The sequence below is a fragment of the Podarcis gaigeae genome (assembly GCF_964106915.1).
Source record: "Podarcis gaigeae genome assembly, chromosome: 1".
In the NCBI taxonomy this organism is placed as follows: Eukaryota; Metazoa; Chordata; class Lepidosauria; order Squamata; family Lacertidae; genus Podarcis; species Podarcis gaigeae.
The window spans coordinates 84,086,776-84,101,840 of NC_139678.1; the positions used below are offsets into that span (position 1 = coordinate 84,086,776).

A 15,065-nucleotide genomic window follows, 5' to 3' on the forward strand; every position below is an offset into this window, starting at 1 on the left:
GCTTTCCTTCTCCTAGATGGGCTACCTTCCCAGGTTGATAAGCCCGATCTGCCTCTCATTACCCTCTACAGCACGTGCAGAAACAGTCTTCCTTATGCTATTGGTCTCATCTGCTCAATTTTCTGGATTCGCATGCAGGGGACAAACAAGTCCCTAGCCCACTGAGGGTTTGAGACTCCCTGGCTACCCTCATGTGGTTCAGCCATTACCTGGGGTGTGGCCACTGTCACATGTCAACAGCTTCTAGGCGCCACAGGTGAGAGCTGAGTGCAGGGTGGGGATCAATGGTGGATAAAGTACTTGATGTGTCCCCTACCAGAGACACTGCCCCTCCCCTAACACCCCACAGAACACCCTTATCTGACCTTCACACATCAAACAGCAATTACCAGGGGTCCCGCACTGTTCAATCAGTTAAAGCAGCCCCACATAATCTGGTGCCCTCGTGGGCATTGCAACCTATGAAGGACACCAGCCTGGGGAAAGCTGAGAAACAGCTCTTGTGCTCTTACAATACTTACCGGATCTATCCCAAAAGGGTAGGGACCTTTGAAAACTCCTGTGACATTGGGGTTCAGAGCAAGAACAGGGTTTCCAGCTAAAAAGTCCTCACTGTAAGGAGAAGGAATTGCTTCAGCACATGAGAATGATGCAGCCGTCATGAAAGAAGAGGCCGCCCGCATTGCTTTGGGTCATGGGCTAGTCAGTACCTCCAATTCGATTGGTTGGCCATGGTAGCGATGCTCCAGGCAGAGGGGAAGATGTTGGTGGCCTTGCTGAAGCACTCGTTGTAGATGAAGCCAGTGTAGATAGAGAAGGCGCCCATCAGGAGGATGAGGTAGCGGCCCTCAAAGAACATCTGCCAGATCTGGGGGCAGGAAGACAAGGGTATGTTTGACGAGATGGTAAATCTCTGGTGTGGTTAGTGTGACTGATCAGAACCTGGATTAGACCCAGGTTCAAATCCCCACCTGGTCATGAATCTCATTGGGTGACCTTGGGCCTGTCGCTATATCTAAGCCTACCTCACAGGGTTGCTTGCAAGGGTAAAATAGGGCGAAGGAGAACCAGGGTTTTTTCTCAGCCAGAACTCAGTTCCAGCACCTCTCAGGTAGGCGCCATTGCCATTATAAGAGAACAAGGGAAGTGGCAATGAGAACAAAGGTACTAAATAAAATAAAAACATATCCCGAGGTGTATTGTAGAAAGCATGTGATCCTTTTCCGTCCACCCAAAGCATATCCCCTCCCACCCGCTGCCTCTTCCGCAATCTGGGGCTCACCTCATTCTGCACCTTCTTCATGCTGGGGCGGTTCTCAGCCAGCACCATCCAAAGGGCAAAGAGGAACATCAGCAGCCCATGGCCAACATCCCCAAACATGACAGCAAACAGGAAAGGGAAGGTGATGATGGTATAGGGAGCTGCAAAGCAGGTCTAGCGTCAGATAGGAAGTCCAGGCAACCCCCCCCCCCTTTGCAACCCCCACAAAAAAACCAGGGAGTCAATTGCCATTTCACCTAACCTAGCCCCAAATCACAAACCTCTCCTTTCTTTGAACTGCAAAGCATCTAATCTAATGATACTAATCAAGTAGGATATAAAAAATATATAATCCACTCTCGCCCTGCTCTGCTTGACTTACAGCAGGAGCGAGGAACCTGTGCAACTCAAGACATCGTTGGACTCCAACTCCCATCAGTCCCAGCCAGCATGGCCACTGGTCAGGGTTGATAGGAACTGTAGTTCAGTGGCATCGGGGGGGGGGGGGGAGAGACAAACTCTCCACTCCTGGCCAACTGTGAAGACAATTCCACCCACAAGATCCATTCTAGTTTTCCTCCTCCTCCTCTCTGTCCCATAGCCAGAAAGCCAAGAAAACACACAGCCTTCCTTTATTGGGAGCAATCTCTCAAAGGTCAGTGCGCAATGCCCTGGTGCCCTCCCTCTTTCGCCAAAAAGAGGATGTTCCACTGAGCAACTGTGCATGCCCCTTGCAAGGTCAAGAGCAGGATGTGGCAGATCTGCTCACCTGGGTTCACCTCCTGATAGCTGGATACCCCGTAGGCGTCAACAATGCTCTGGAAGCCGGCAGTGAACTTGTTGGTGCGAATGAGGGTTGGGGGGCTCTCAGTGCAGGGAATCTGATGAACAAAGCACTCCACCCCAGAACCGCTGCGGTGCTGTAAGGGGAAGAGAGGGTCAAACTGGGCAGTTCAGGAGCATCAAGTACATTGGTTTGCCCAGGAGCTCTGAAAAAGGAGAGAGGCATTCATACAGCTGGGTGTGGTCCTAGCTAGTGGGGGGTGGGGAAAGGGAGATAGAGAGGGAGGGAAGGAGAAGGGAGGGGGAGGGAGAAGAACATTGCCATATCCTAAATTTGTCTCAATATATTACCAATGTACAGTTGTACCTCGGAAGTAGAACGGAATCCGTTCTAGAAGTCCTTTTGACTTCCAAAATGTTCGGAAACCAAGATGTGGCTTCCGATCGGCTGCAGGAAGCTCCTGCAGCCAATCGGAAGCCGCACCAGATGTTCGGGTTCCAAAGAACATTTGCAAACCGGAACATTCACTTCCAGGTTTGCAGCGTTCGGGAGCCAAAACGTACGAGTGCCAAGGCGTTCGGCTTCCAAGGTACAACTGTATTGCCCAGAGCTGGCCCTACCATTAGGCGAACCAAGGTAGCAGCCTCAGGCAAAAAATCCTAGGGAGCAAGAGAGCAATGGCAGCTCCACCCTACTGTTCCCACAGAGCCCCAGAAGCTACTCTGGTCCTGTACTCCCTAAGCTACCCTGCTGCCTTCAGGCACAGTGGAGGACACTGTCCTATAACCAGTGTTGAAGGACGAGTCAACCTGCCAGCAAGGTGGACTTTTGTGTATGGAATGGGGAGAGAGTACCATCTTGTCCTTTGCATCAGGCAGCAAAATCTCTTGGCCCTTGCCCTGCTGGGACTCTATTTACCTTCCTTTGGCCCAACCCACAGGGAGTGGGGAGGACAAAGCACATGTATCAACCCCTGACTCAAAATATTTTGCTCTTTACTTGTGCAAACAGGTAGGTGTACAAAAAGAAGGGGGAGGGGGACATGAAATGGAAGGTACATGGAAGGAGAAGCAGAAGGGAGCCAATATTCTGCAGCACTAACCGATCCCTCACGCAGAGCCTGCTGAACGGCAGGAAGGTCGCGGACGGGGCACCAGACTTCCCCGATGAGGCACTTGTCGGTGATGTTGAAGCTGCACTGGTTGAGGATGAAGTAGATGGCCTTCATCTTCTGTATCCGCACTTGCCAAGCCGGCAGTTCCAAGAGCACCTTCTGCAGCAGCTGGTCCAGGTATTGCTCCGTCTGGCCCAAGACCTGTTTTCTCATAAGGAGTGTGAAGCAGAACTCAGGAGACGGTGGAAGACTTGGAGCAAAAGGGGGATTTAGGAAGGAAAGTACTTCATTTTTTAAGGAATCAGTTGAGCAATGGAAAGTGCTGCTTAGAGCTACTAGTCTGGAAATGTGGCTGCACACGGGGCCACAGGAAGTACAGAGTGTGGTTGCAGATTTGAAATGTGACACTCTGCATGAATGCAGTGGAGAAAACCATTGTGGGGAGGAGCACTTGCACCAATATACTGGCCTTTCCCGCCCAGAGAAATTAGGATCTGGGGTAGGAGGAAAGTACGTTCAAGGCCCCATTTGCACTATACATTTAAAGTAATGCCATACAAATTTAAACAGTCATGGCTTCTGCCAAAGAATCCTGGGAACTGTAGTTTGTTTAGGGTGCTTAGAGCTGTTAGGAGAACCCTACTCCTCTCACAAAGCGACAGTTCCCAGAATATCCTGGGAAGAGGGCTTGACTGTGAAACTCACAGAATTACAACCCTGAGTGGTTTAAGTGCCCTTAACCTCCAGTTCCCAATATTCTCTAGGGGAAGCCATGTCTGTTCAAAGTGGTGTGATCCTGTTTTAAATTACAAGGCCTTAATTAAACCCTGTGATGCTCATCTTTTAGTGGTTTGGGGTAGGACTTGTCCTTATTTATTGCATGGTTGGATGAGCATTTTAAGGATTTTGAATTGTATGTCATTTTGGTTTTTTTTAATCATTTCACCTCTTTGAATTTTGCTGCTAAGTCACAGTGAGACACTTTTTTTGTATAAAGAAACTAGCAAATACAATGACAACAACGGTTGCAAACCAATTAATATACACCAACCCCCCTCCCCTATTTAAAATTTGGAAAAGAAATTAATCATCTGCAGTGGTACACTCTCACTACTGCACCCATGCAATTTCCTTTCCTGCCCCAGAACTGGAAACCATGGATCCTCTCAAAAGCTCTCTGACAGTATTTCCCGGATTTCAAGCCCACCCTGTGTACTACCCTAAGCAGTCCTTATCACCTTACCGTGGTCAGATCTTCAATCTGAGTGCGCAGTTTATACAGTGTCTCCAAGCGCTCCGCCTCTTTGTCGGCGTAAGGATACAGGTGGCAGTGAAAGCTTTGGAGGGACACAACACAGAGTGAATACACACAGGCACATGCACACATACTGGTGGGTGGAGATGGTAGGAGGCAACACAGAGGAGCAGAGGGAGCAATTTGTTGAAAGATGGTGGGCATATAGATATATATTTGAATTTTTAAAATATAATTTTGCGTTGTAAAATCAAATAAAAATGATTTCAAAAGAAAAGAAAAGATGATAAGATAAGATAAGATAAGATAAGATGAGATGAGATGAGATGAGATGAGATGAGATGAGATGAGATGAGATAAGATAAGATGGTGGGTAGCTTGGCCAGTGTGTGAAGATAGGTAGAGCTGTCTTAGGGAATAAGGAATATAGTCAGTGTCTGACTTTTTCCTCAGCCTCATGGTCTGTCAGACACCACTGGAACAAGGCACAGGGGGAAATTTATAACTTATCTTAAAGACCATTGTAAACAGTTAAAATTGCTAGTAGGATTGGAATATCACTTGTAGTTTAATGGTGAATTTTGGACACAATGGCAAGATAAAAGATTTGGATAAAAGATGCAGGAGGAAATGATTAAAAATAGGACCCACAAAGGGGAGGAGGGAAGTCCAAGAGATTCACTGGAATCCTGTTCTTATGTTGTATGTTAAATATGTGACTGTAAAATCTCAATCTGAAAAACCAAATAAATAAATTTAAATGCAAGGAACATATCACAGTAATTGATTTGGAGGGTGGGTGTGTGCAGGCCTCTCGAGGAGGTAAAAAGGCATGTCATGTGTGAAACAGGGTGAAACATTGCAGGGCCTGTGATTTGTTGGACCTTAGGGATGTTATGGCATCAGGGCAGGAAAATTATAAACAGCAAGCAGAAGGAGACCAAGGCAGACGGATGAGGGGTGTTATTCAGCATCAATAGACATCAGAGGGAACATGCACCACCCACAGCACTCACCAGTCAGCAATCTTGCGGATTTTCTGCCCGATCTGTTCCCCCCAGAAGGAGATGAGAAAGATGACCCAGGTGACGCTCTCGCCCTACACATGAAGGGACAGGTTGCTCAGAAACCTCTGCACTTGAGAGGAGCAGGAGAAGGACCATTCGGGCCTTCGGCCTAAGCCACATGACAGAGTGTACATGCAGCCTCCCAAGCTGTGCCACACCCTGCTCCACCCAAACTCAGGCCTTGAATCCCACCCCCCCCTCTACATTGCCTGCCACCCCTCACAGGCAGCCATCTTACACCCCACCCACCCGTTTTCTTCATTCCGTCTCACCGTGGCTGGGTTTTCCATGGGCTCCGGCATCTCAGTGAAGTTGGCCACAAGGTAGCCACGGCATGCGCGCCACAGCAGCCGTTCAAACACATTCACCCGCCATGGGTGGATCACGCCTGCGATAAAGCTTGAGAGCAAAGGGGAGAGCATACAAAATGCACACTGAAACTGCATACATGAGGCTGAGCACACAGTGCCCTGCGGCAACATAACAAGCCCTTAGCATCTAGATACTGCATTTGTAGTCTACCAAGTGCCTCATAAACATTATCATAGTAATCCCTGTAACAACCCTAGAAGCTAGATGAGCATTCACCTTAGGTAACCAAGGTCAATTTCAGATGACCTTCTTCAGATGCCCCCATCAACTGAGGAAAGGGCCTTCTCAGTGGTGGGACTCCAGTTACAGAATGCCCTTCTGAAAGTCTTGCCATACTTTCCATGCTGTTTTACTCCCTGCTGACAAAAAATTCATTCTGGATTTTGGTTACTTTTAATACTGGACGGTGTCCAACTGAACAGTTTTGCTAGCGCAAGGCACTTTGGGCTGTGCAATGGAACACCTCCCCCTTCTCCTCTCCTTGCCCTGAAACAGTGTGCATTAAGGGGCCCTGTGTGCCCCTTAAAGCTGTTGTGGGTTTCCCCTCAACCTTCAGGAGCAGATTTAGGGGGCACTGAGGGAGAAAACAGGTATGGGAAATTCCTGAAGAGCTTTCCCTAGCAGAACTGCCCACTGCAATTATCATTATTGACTATTACACAATTATTATTAATACTGTGGTTATTACTGAAAATTATTCAAATCCTGTGGTACCTTGGGTTACATACGCTTCAGGTTACATACTCCGCTAACCCAGAAATAGTACCCCGGGTTAAGAATTTTGCTTCAGGATGAGAAAATATATAGTGCTCTGGTGGCGTGGCGGCAGCAGGAGACCCCATTAGCTAAAGTGGTGCTTCAGGTTAAGAACAGTTTCATGTTAAAAATGGACCTCCAGAATGACTTGAGTACTTAACCCGAGGTACCACTGTATTAATAATATTGGGGTCATTATTAGTATTTAAATAGTGGCTTATGCAAGGCCACATACAGTTTGTGACACTGACATTTTTATTTTTTTAAAATAAAAATGAGAATGTCCTGCCTCATGTTCTTAACCATTAGGCTACATCAGCTCTCACTTCAGGAACAATGGCTTTGGTTTACTTGACAAGCTTCATCTCTCATACAGAAGGGTTACCCTGTCAACCTGAATGACCCGCCCGCCCCCTCACAACTCACTTTACTTTGAGGTCAAGCCGCTGTGCCATGGACGGGTCAAGCAGAGGTTCTCTGTCAGAGAAGGCTCGTGGGCGAGCTGGTGATGCTAACGGCACCTGCGGATGGGAAAACAGCCTGTGAGAGAAGGGCCTGCTACCATCCCAGGACTCGTGAGCTCCCTCTCAGGTGTCCCAGGACCACCTTCAGTGTTCAACAACGTAATATTCTTAAATTTGATAGGCTCCAGTAATAAAATCCAGGGCCAAGCTAAATGCAACAGGGACAGTCAGAGTTGTTCTTCATGTATTTGCTCATTCAAGTAAAAAAAAAAGTCACGGGTGGAGGAGTCAAGGTGATTTTTTAACAAAAGGTTTAAAACATGCAGGCAAGGTGAGGCTCTCCACTCCTAACCGGGCTGTGCTCCACCATGTAAAGTAGCTTTTCTCTTCAGTCAAGCTCATTTGCTCTACCAGAATCCGGCTAGGAGAAAACTGCTTCAAGTGACAGAGCCCAGGGAGGGAGGGAGTAGAGAGTGCCAGGCACTGACAGGTCAGTTTGTGTTTTTTTGAGCAACAGGCCACTCAGATATTGTCAAATAATATTCAAATAGTTTTAAAGCATTAGGAGAACAGCAAAGAAGAAAATCACCAGCAGGCTTGATACTCTATGCCTATTATTATTATTATTAGTAGTAGTAGTAGTTGCTGTCACTGTGAAACATGACACCCTTTTTTTTGGGGGGGGGAGAAATGAATTATTTTCTTTTTAGCATATTTTTATTCCGTATTGCCTCAAGGATCTCATTTCCGTTATTGTATTTCATTCTTGCTGCAAATTGCTTTAAGCCCCCCCCCCCCCCCGCACTATGGGAAGTAATGTACAATTTCAGCAAGCCTAATCTAACTTTCAGCCAATCAGCTGCAGTTGCATCCCTTTCTCCTCCAAGCGCAGCAGAGAGTCTTGATGGAGCAGGAAGCGGAAGGGGCGGAACTCACTTACCAGTTGGCCAGTGAAACGCTGTCCCTCCTGCAGCACCTGAATGTGCTCCCGCAGCTCCTGCAGCCGACCAACCAGCTTCTCGCGGTTGTGGCTCACCTCCCGCAGCTCCTGCGCCAGCCGCTCAGAGTGCTCCTGGATCTGCAGGGCATCCCGAGCCAGAGGAGCTGGCAGGTTCTCCTCAGGGGGTGTCAGTGTCAGGCCTGCCTTCCACACTTGCTGTGCTAAGAAAGCTGGAGAGGGAGATTAGAGACATAAGGAAGAAGGGCAGAACCTGGGACTGTCCTCTGCTCCCAAGGCCCAGAAAACATTCAGCTGCAAGAGTTTGCAATGAGTAAATACTCTCTCAAAGATCCAGAACATGGGAGATGGAAAGAAGATAAAGTCCCAACCAGAGACAAATGGCTGATGAAGATGATGGACTATACCAAAATGGCGAAATTGACCGGGAAAATCAGAAACCAGGAAGAGAGGAAATTTAAGAAGGAATGGGGGAAATTTACAATATACCTAAGAAAATACTGCAAACAACAAAAAAATTTGGCAGGATCCAAGTAACGCTTGTAATGTATGAAAAGCTAAGGTAAAACTGTGCTATTTTAGAAAAATAGAGAAAATATGTGAAGCAGTGGGAAAAGATTGAAAATGGTAACCATGGAAGGGTGGAGGGGAGTCAAAGGATTCAGGGAATCCTAAATGATGATGTTTAATTTTTGAATTTAAATTAGTAATGTAAAACTCAACAAAAAAGATTTATAAATAAATAAAAAGATCCAGAACATGGGACACAGTTGGTTCTACCTGTACTCAACCTCTCCTACGTTAAACAGAAATCTCTTAAGCATGCCCAAATTTTATTAGATGCCAGGATTGGACACTCACGCTCTCATCTGTTCTGAACACAGGAGAGGTGCAAGGACTGTTTCTCTGCGACTGAAAGGGGCTGGTGCAGATGCCTTTCCCCCCATTGATGGGGGGGCTGATGAGAAGAGGCACACTGACACCATTTTGTGTTGCTGTCGCCTTTTCCTGCTCTTTCAGATGCAGCAGCCATTTTGTGTTACGCCGTGTCCTTATGGCACCCATTTTGGGACAGGAGATCGCGGCACTTTCTCAAAATGGGCCCACTGGCCCCAAAAGGTTGCTAACCCTGGTATAGCTGAATTTGGCTGGATGTTGTACAAGCCTGCCAAAGATGCATCACACAGCATATATTTAAACTTTGGAATTTGCTACTCCCAAGGTGTAGCAACGGCCACCAACTTGTATAGCTCTAAAAGATAGCTTTGAAAGATTTTTCAGAGGATAGCGAAATAGCTCCGTTGGTAAAGCATGAGACTCTTAATCTCAAGATTGTGGGTTCAAGAATGTCTACTAGTCATGACGGCTCTGTTCAGTGCCAGAGGCACAATGCTCTGAACAGCATTTGCTAGGGAGCACAAGCGAGGAGAGTGCTGTTTCGCTCATGTCCTCCTGCTTGCATGCTTTCCATTTACGTCTCATTGGCCCCTGTGAGAGCAAGATGCTGGAGCAGATGGGCCTTTGGCTTGATTCAGCCAAATACTTAAGTAATTCTCAGGCTTTAGACAGGCTTGAAAGTCAGGAATTTCCTAAATACGCTAGCTTCTGCAATTACGAGAATTACATTGTTATGAAATTGCGAGAGCTTCCACTTCCAGAAAGAAGTGGGCCTTTGGCTCTTCTAAGCTGAGCACAGGATGTCAGAAATAACCACTATAATTTTCGTTTGCTGCAACTGAATCCAGGAGGCACAGTAGGTGGTGACCAGAGCATCTAAATCATAAACAGCACTGTGAATTTGCAGAGTACACTGTAGCCAGGGATATAAGCAGGCATATTTTTCCTAAAGTAAGAAAAAAAAAGGTTTCCTCGCTTATTTTACAAAAGTGGATTGCTTCCTAAAATTACAAACATTGTATTGTTTGTATAAATTGCATTGTTTAAACATTTTGATGTTTGCTGCTCGGAGCTCTGCTGGGAAGAAGGACAGGATAGAAATTTAATCATTCATCACCATCATCCAATAGTAAAGGGGGCCTTTACTATTAGTCCCCACCCTGCTCCTTCCTCAACTTCTGTGCTAGCTACTCTTCTTCCCCAGCCAGTACAGCCTGGTAAGAATCAGGATCCTGCTGCATGGGAATAAGGAAGCTTTAATTCTTTACCCCTTGCTTCAGCGCTGAACCAAAATGGAGAGGGACACACTGGCAATTTGTATCACCCAAAAAGAGCTGTTCAGACAAATTGATCCTTTTTTGGCAATGCAGACTGCACTTGTGCAGCCCCCAATCTGGATTGCGACTACAGTGGGCAGCAAAGGATTAAAGGCCCCCCCCCACCCAGTGCCATTGGGCCCATTCCAATCTGGATTGGGCCCAAGTGGCTCCCATTTGCACTAGGGAAATTTTCCCCTTTGGTACAAACAAGCCCCCCCCCCCCCCCCCAGGAAATTGCACAGTTTGCAATATTCTCTCTCTCTCTCTCTCTCTCTCTCTCTCTCTCTCTCTCTCTGTGTGTGTGTGTGTGTGTGAGAGAGAGAGAGAGAGAGAGAGAGAGAGAGAGAGAGAGAGAGATGCAGTCCCCATTATCTCCCAGGAAATATGGCTGACTAGGGAAGGTAACCCAGCAAACAATACACATGAGGACTTTTAAACTATTGAAAGCACCATACACATGCTTAATATTAGTAGCAGCAGCAAATGTGCTTTACTGGATTCCCCCCAAATCAAATATTTCACATTAACGACTTTTGACTACTGGAAAAACTTTTTGAGATACGTTTGTTTCATGTACAGTGGTACCTCGGGTTACATACGCTTCAGGTTAAATACTATTCAGGTTACATACTCCGCTAACCCAGAAATAGTGCTTCAGGTTAAGAACTCTGCTTCAGGTTGAGAACAGAAATCGTGCTCCGGCGGTGCAGCAGCAGCAGGAGGCCCCATTAGCTAAAGTGGTGCTTCAGGTTAAGAACAGTTTCAGGTTAAGTACGGACCTCCGGAATGAATTAAGTACTTAACCCGAGGTACCACTGTAATAGTAACATGATGTGCTTTTCAAAATGCCCTTAGTGCTTTCCCAAAACGTTCTGAGTGCCAAAAAAAGTCAAACATGTTAAATGAGATCTTAATCAGAGGAGGACATTAGAAAAGAAAAATATGGAATATGCAAACCACCCTCAAATGCTACAAACTGATGATAGAGGAAGAAGAAACAGGAAGTCACAACAGGCAGGTGGAGGGCAAGAAGTGCAAATTATAGCAGCCAGCTATCACAGATGGCAATGCAACAACTGACTAACCCCTTCTCCATTTTTACAGATGCTTCAGTTTGAACAAGGACAGTAAAAACAGGCCGAGAGGGGAAGTGCAACTATCCTCAGCCAGAAACCAGAAATTACATCTAAAATGTTGCATTGTTTGCAAAAGTCTCATGATTTCCTAATGCAATTTCAACGCCCAGAAACTTGGCCCTGTCTTCTGACTGCTCTTGGCAGGGTGCAAGGCAGTTTTGTGGCAACATGGCCGGCCTGGGTGCGTCTTCAGAAGATTTGTGTCACCAACCCGATGGTAAGGTCATCATCTAAGCCACCCAGCAGAGGACAGCCCGCCCCGCCCCCCGGAGTGCCACTCACTGAAGGATTTCTCCATATCTTCACACCGCCGGATTTCCCCCACGAAACGTCGCTGGAAGGCGCTGACATGGGGGTTCAGCTAGAAAGAAAAAAAGAACATTACTAGTGAAGAGCCCACCAAAGATTGCGCAGATAACACTGCAAACCAGGCAGCCCAATTTTCCATTGCTTGCTGACCCATTCTTAAGGCTTGCAATGGCAGCATGACCCTTTGCCCAGATATAAAACATCCATTTCTCTATCTCACCCCAATTCTACCATCTTCTCCAGGTTTCCTGAACATTTTATTAGGGCTCATCCATAGTTTCTAGGAATCCCTGGTCCGTGTCTGAGCACTTTTCCCCCCTTGCCCCACTGCTTTCCCCAAGAAAACAATGCTCTTTAATACGGAATTGGAATGAACGGCAATTTGGATTTTCTGCAGATTTGCCATTTTTTCTATTCAGCAGTGAAAAGCAGGGTTTTTTAATGGGAAAAGCGATGGAGAAAAGAAAAAGCACTCAGACAGGAGGCTTAAAAGCAAAGACCTGTCATTACATTTCTGTCTTAAATTTCTGATGTTCAATTTCTTTTTTAAAATTTGTATATTATGTCTTTTTACTGACGTAAGACTTTTTGAGACTTAGATGGTAGAAAAACAATACCAATCTATAAAATCATCACAATGACCCAAGGGCACTGGAATTGGAATTTAGGTTGGATTTTAAATGTACTTTTTGTACGAAAATTACTCTATGAAAATGGCTACAACATGCTTGTTTGGTGTCCCCACCCCCAAAAAAAGGTTCCCCAAACCCTCTTGCACGTACATCACGGAATTCCACAAGTCCTTGCTCGCCTAATTCACTGACACAACTGTATGCCGAAGCCGACTGCAAGAAGAGCTGGGCCAGGCAAATCTCTTCGCTGCGGAACATGGAGCCCATGTTTGCTGGAGGAGACCAAGGTGGAATCTGGAATGTACACACATATTTAAAACACTGTGAAAATGCTTTTTTTAAAAAAGGTTTTGGAAAATACATTGAATTTGGCATAGCTCACTTTCGCCATCTATTGTCACATTTGTACATTGCACTTTACAACACATTTAAAAGGTCTTATTTGCAGCTGCACAGCTGAGTCCTAAAACAGAGAGTTGAACAGAGTTGATGAGGCCCAAAGGGAACTAATATGCACATCACCTCCCTTGACAGGCTAACGTTCATTTGTACTGGGACCAGGAAGGTAGAGAGGGATTTGGGATGTCCTCCCCTTATCACCAAGTGTCCTACTACAATGAATCAATGACTGGGAATAGGAACAGGATTGTGCAGAGGAAAGAAGATGCCTTCAGGGACAGTGAAGGGGACAGGTTGTCCATTGGAGGGGAAATAACAGACGAGCAAAAAGAGGCTCAGGAAGGAGGGCACAAACAACCTGCAGAAGGTCATCACTAAGAATGTAGGAAGAGTCTACATGAAGCTCAGGTGCAGTAGCAGCGAAAGCCCCCTAAGTCTACTTGGCAAAAAGGGTTCTCCCTTACCTCTAGGTATTTCACAAAGTGGAAAGACGGCAGGAAGATGGGGCCAACCCTGCAGGAGCTCCGCAGGCAGCAACTTTCCAGTTGTGTCTTTTGCAGCTCCGAGGGGCTGACTGCTTGCAGCTGGCGCCCAGACTCTGCTGACTCACGTGGGATTTTCTGAACTCTGGGATTGCGACACAATTTCCAGGGCAAGACCTGGCCTCCCGTTTCACAACGGGCGCCTGACTCAGAACTCCCAAGTTGCTCACTGAGAGGTCAAAATGTCCCGAGGTGGCAGAGCACTGCGGTACTCAGGTTGGACAAAACAGGGGAGAGATCCTTGCAGTCATGAGCTGGGCCTGAGGAGAAGCAGAAGCAATAGGCAAGATCTGGTGGTCAGTCAAAAAATTGCATTTCCCCCTCAAATCTTCATTCTCAATTTCTCTTCTCCATATTGTTAGAATTACCTGAGTGGTGGATCACTTCTGCTGGGAGAAAACGAATAGCAATAACAATAGCTGAAGAGCGGCACCTCCCACAACTCTCTGCTTGTCTGGAGAAACTATGAAGACTTACCAACAGTCAAAATACAGTACATACAGAGATAAGTGTCTAGACCACAGACACCACTGCAAGGCTATGGTTAAACAGAATATCTAGTATTCCAGGTTAGCAAACTGCATGAGGCCATTTCTTGCTACTGAAGCTACATATTCATAGCAGGGCACCCTGCCATGGGTGTCCAGGGGGATGGGTTTCCTCTGGACTCCTGTCCCATGAACCATAACCCCCAGATTCCTAGTTCTGTCCCCCTCCCTCTTTTCATAAGAATAAATTGCTAGCATTTTGGAACCCAAGTTATGAGGTAAAATGTGCAGCCACTATTCTTCCCATTTTCCCCCTGAGAAACTTGCCAGCTCACCGCTTTCAGTGTCTCGCTCCCACCCATGTACCCTGCAATCCATAAGCTGGTCTCCGACCGTAATAAATTATCTATCTATCTACCCTGCAATCCCCTCAAAGCATCACCACCAAGACATGTAGGCCTAGTCTCACCCCAAGCACCTATCTGCTACTTTGAAGATCCCCTTGACTCCAGGCTGATTACTGTTTGGATGTTACTGAAGGGGGATGCACCTTATATGAGGACAGGCATGGAAAACTTATGGCCCTCCTGATATTTATGAACTACAACTCCCATCATCTCTGAGCACTGACCATGCTGGCTGCGGCCGATGGGAGTTGGAGCCTCAACAATATCTGGTGGGCGCAGGTTCCCCATCCCTGTATTAGTGATTGAAATATTTAGTTAAGAACAAGTCTTCTATTCCTTTAAAGGTTTTGGTCAAGAAGTGCCATAGGTGCAAATTTATTCCGTTGCAATTCTGCAGTGGCAAGAGAGAATATGTGCACACAATGAACCCTGCCTTTCTTCAGAGCTCCCAAAAGGAAGAAAACTGGTCCCAGAGGGGATCTATTAATTTACTGGCAGAAGACCTAGGCACTCCCTGCTGCGTATTAGGCCTTGTGAGGTCCTGTGTAGTCTCCAGAGGTGTCTAAGAAGCACATTTCTCTCCCTCTGTCTGTCTGTCTCTCAGAACTTTGTGTTCCCACACTACACAGAAAAAACACTGTCCAACATAACAAGACTTAAAATGAAGGAACTCTGGATCATGAGTGCCAGGCGACTATGCCACTACTTGAACATTTTATTTCTGATTATGGATTGCAAATACAAATTAATGCATTATTTTTCCCATCTTTGTGCTGTGTTAGTCCCAGAGAACAAAAAATATAAGCAAAATGGTGTTTTTTATTTGATGAACATGGAAGTGTACAGGTGTGCCCCCTCCAAATTGTACAGGGAGGGAGGCACAGATACTTTAAAGAAGTACCATT

General features: G+C 46.4%; 1 protein-coding gene across 4 annotated transcripts in view; it reads right to left on the reverse strand.

The window, feature by feature from the left end:
• Positions 1 to 12,656, reverse strand: part of TCIRG1 (T cell immune regulator 1, ATPase H+ transporting V0 subunit a3) — a 21,548-nt gene extending 8,892 nt beyond the window's left edge. The window contains exons 1-12 of one of the 4 annotated variants that reach the window (XM_083727166.1): positions 12,475 to 12,656; positions 11,666 to 11,744; positions 8,014 to 8,243; positions 7,036 to 7,130; positions 5,754 to 5,880; positions 5,431 to 5,513; positions 4,403 to 4,496; positions 3,148 to 3,360; positions 2,031 to 2,181; positions 1,283 to 1,422; positions 711 to 868; positions 522 to 612 (exon numbers count right to left, since the gene is read on the reverse strand). In XM_083727166.1, coding sequence (XP_083583292.1) covers positions 522 to 612; positions 711 to 868; positions 1,283 to 1,422; positions 2,031 to 2,181; positions 3,148 to 3,360; positions 4,403 to 4,496; positions 5,431 to 5,513; positions 5,754 to 5,880; positions 7,036 to 7,130; positions 8,014 to 8,243; positions 11,666 to 11,744; positions 12,475 to 12,591 — 1,578 coding nt within the window. In that variant the 5' untranslated portion in view covers positions 12,592 to 12,656. Of the gene's footprint in view, positions 1 to 521; positions 613 to 710; positions 869 to 1,282; positions 1,423 to 2,030; positions 2,182 to 3,147; positions 3,361 to 4,402; positions 4,497 to 5,430; positions 5,514 to 5,753; positions 6,559 to 6,782; positions 7,134 to 8,013; positions 8,244 to 11,665; positions 11,745 to 12,474 lie in introns of those variants that run through there. The other 3 variants (XM_083727165.1, XM_083727168.1, XM_083727167.1) reach the window with 3 other exon arrangements.
• Positions 12,657 to 15,065: the final 2,409 nt, after the last annotated feature.